Raw genomic sequence first — 3,450 nt, 5'->3', positions numbered from 1 at the left:
GTGATATAGATTCAAAAAAGAGAGAAAATACTGAGCACCCATGTGACCTCTTATGCTCGAGGACACAAAAGAAGAATATGTGTTCATGCTATGGTTGTGCAATTGTACAAATGTTACCACTATATAGATGTTATAGTTGTGCAATGGAAGTGAATTATATGATATTTTTACACTCAAGGATAGCAAAGTTACTATGTGATAGAGAAGTGAAACTGCCGTGCCATGGCAGCTTTGCTTCCCTGTTGCCCCGCTTTGCAATAGCGAGGCTGCCGCAAAGCGGGATAGCGTTCCTTGCGCGTGAATGCTAGTTCTGTATTAACATAAGAGGAGAGAGTTTGAGGATTTCCGCTGCCCATTATGGGGCAGCTTCCACGTTAAAAAAACAGTCTGCGGGACGAGACACTGAAGAGTCTGTTTCCAGGAGAGCATTGGAAGAAATCGAGGCCCGCTGCAGGGAGGCGTGGCCTTCGACTCTGCCTGAGAATTAAGCGTCCTGTAAGCTCGGCTCAAGTCCTCTTCATCTACATGCCGATCTAGCCTGTACAAGGTTCGCTGTTCAAGGTTCGTCCGTTGACTGATGTAGGCGGTAATCCCGCACTATCATATGCTCGCAGAGACTGGTTGAGTCGCGAGAGAAAATGGATGAATTCAGTGATGATCTCGAGAGAAGCTGCCCCTTGGGAAGGCTTTCTCTCCTGCCAGGCTTTGACACAGAAAGATGAAGGTTCTGCAAAAGGACACATAAAAAGTTCAGCCTGCAGTATATATGTCACCTCCATCTTCATTGTACCACTCCATAGATCTAACGCACCTCGCCAGCCATTCAAGCAGACAGAATGACAGAGGCTCTCCTCACTACCCTATCCATAGAGAACCCCTCCACCTTGCTGTCCATGGACTCTGGTATAGCGCACGATGATCCCGAATCATCCCGGCAACCTGCCATTGGCCGCCCACCTGATATCAACTTGCCCTTGACTGGAGAGATCACTCCTACATCGTGGTTCAGTGATGCCTCTGATATTTTGGATGTCGGGTTGGCCCCTCAGATCCATGATTTGGATACACTGAACAGCAGCAGAATAGGTAAACGGAATGGGAAACGTGGAGACATTATTTGGGGTGCTTGGTTCTTTTTCACACACTATTTCAGGCCTTCTCTCACTGACAAATCCAAAGGAAAGATTGGTCGAGATGGGATTATCACAGGTGTATTAGACAAGAATGATCTGAAGCTTGAGAATTTCATGGTGCAGCATGATATGGAGAACATCTATATGTGGGTTTTCAAGGAGAGGCCAGACAATGCACTTGGGAAAATGCAACTCCGCAGCTACATGAATGGACATGCAAAGTATGGAGAGCCCCAGTTTCCATTCAGTGTGGACAAAGGCTTTGCAAGGTCTCACAAAATGCAACGCAAGCAGTACAAAGGACTGTCAAATCCACAGTGCATCCATGGCATTGAAATTGTCCGTTGTCCTAATCTTATGAATGTTAGTGATGATGACAAGAACAGGTGGACGGAGCTAACTGGCAGAGAGTTGAACTTCACAATTTCTATGGATGCTGCTGGTTTCACAGCATGGAGAAGCCTTCCAAGTACGGATTTTGACATTGACAGGCCTGGTTTCAAAGATTTTCAAAGCTGCTCAAAAAGGAGTCTGTACAAGAAGTCACTTGGGAAGTTGAATGGGACCACTTTGAATCTATCCAGTAAGCTACCTTCATCAGACCGTTCAAATGGATTTGCTGACAAGAAGAGAAGAAAGGAGGTATCCCCTGCTAGCAGTGATGAATTCTTTGGTGCATTAGAAAGTTATTCTCAGAGAACCTTTGATTCAGAAAGCCCTGTGGTGGATCAACCGTGCTGGCTTTCAGATTTTGCTGGAGTAATGACTGAAGCCTGTGGACCAGTCACAGGTGCAAAAAGCATCTATGAGGATGAGAAAGGATACCTGATACTTGTAAGTTTACCTTTCACTGACATGCAAAGAGTGCGGGTATCGTGGCTCAATACAGCAACTCATGGTGTGGTCAAAATCCATTGCATAAGTACTGCCAGGACTCAGTACATCAAAAGAGGGGAAAGAACCTTTGAGCTGACCGACCCTTCACCCGAACATTGTCCGCCAGGAGAATTCATAAGAGAAATCGCTCTTGCTGCACGGATTCCAGAGAATGCAGAACTGGAAGCCTTTTATGTTGAGGCTGGAGCTGGTCTGGAAATACTGGTCCCAAAACATAATGAATTCTCAGAGGAACGGGAAGTCCGAGTGTTTTTACCTCCTCAGTTGGGACATAGTGATTCAATGATCTCTTGATCTTGCGCTTGCCAAGCTAAAGGAGAAGTGTATTATATCAACTTGGGAGATTCAGTTCACCTGTGTTGTCTTGTCTGTAAAGATAAGTTAAATGAAGGGAGCTTCTTTTTGGAAAACCTCAAATTTATTACTTGTTTTCATTTAAGAAGAATGCATGTCTACTGGTGTCTTGGAAAAATCAAAGACAACGTTGTTAATTTTCTCCATTGCAGAAGTGGGTTTTGTTGCAACATTTGAGAAAGCCTTCTGCAGATTATTACCTTCATATATTGTGAATGATCACGATTTGGTCCAGTGCCCTTGTGTTGGTGTGTTGTCATATTCCTCATCAACAACATCAACAGCTGAATTCCACAGCTTACATTGTGGACATTCATATATTCATTTAGATTTGATGGGAGGAATCTACCTGTATTTTAACATACAGGGCATGGATGAGAATTGACAATTCTTTCCTGCTCAGTTTATTAGACTGGAGCATTGAGTACATGGACACAGCCAGAAGGTTGTTTCGGCCTGGCCAGGCCAGGGTGCATATGAGTTGCTTGAGGGGAGTTCTCTTGATGATGTCAAACATTGGTGACACATGGCAAGGTCTCACTTTCTAGTGACAATTTCATGCTCTCAAAACTATTTAGGGTGCCCTTTCAGCAATGTACATCCCACAAAGAGTAAATTGTAGTGATACTACTTGTCAACATTAAATAGGCTTAGACCCTAGGTTGTCCAAATTAGAACCGACACCTTGTGCTATAATTGCAGTGAGGGTTTGAGTTGAAGGCACCATGTCAAAGTTTCTATTATAGGAGAGTCAATTGGATTTCATGCCATGATGTCGGTTATGCATGTTATAAATTTGTAGCAGGTTTTCTAGAACCTGGTAACTAATTCAAAGGTTTGGTGGATCAATTGCAAGTGCATACACAAGATACAAGTGGTAGGGCTTACAAAAGTATTAAGATGAATATAACAAAGTACAAGGATATGAGTGAGAGAGAGAGAGAGAGAGAGAGAGAGAGAGAGAGAGAGAGAGAGATGCAATGTGCAGATGGTTGCTAGACAATATGGAATACATCATGCTACCCTCTGTAGACATAGGTTGCAAGTTGCCGAGCAACTCCTAGCT

General features: G+C 43.8%; 1 protein-coding gene across 1 annotated transcript; it reads left to right on the top strand.

The window, feature by feature from the left end:
* Positions 1-334: 334 nt before the first annotated feature.
* On the top strand, positions 335-3,181 carry LOC148014945 (uncharacterized). The gene has a single exon (XM_087665729.1). The coding sequence runs from the start codon at positions 837-839 to the stop codon at positions 2,322-2,324; it is 1,488 nt and encodes a 495-aa protein (XP_087521855.1). The 5' UTR covers positions 335-836; the 3' UTR covers positions 2,325-3,181.
* Positions 3,182-3,450: the final 269 nt, after the last annotated feature.

This window comes from Lygodium microphyllum, chromosome 24 (genome assembly GCF_053477565.2).
Source record: "Lygodium microphyllum isolate KBCC chromosome 24, Lygodium_microphyllum_v1.1.10, whole genome shotgun sequence".
NCBI classification, from domain to species: Eukaryota; Viridiplantae; Streptophyta; class Polypodiopsida; order Schizaeales; family Lygodiaceae; genus Lygodium; species Lygodium microphyllum.
This window is presented reverse-complemented; position numbering and strand designations above follow the sequence as displayed.

Excerpts from the sequence above, each read along its gene's own strand:
- LOC148014945 (XM_087665729.1), top strand. The coding sequence starts at position 837 with ATGACAGAGGCTCTCCTCACTACCCTATCCATAGAGAACCCCTCCACC.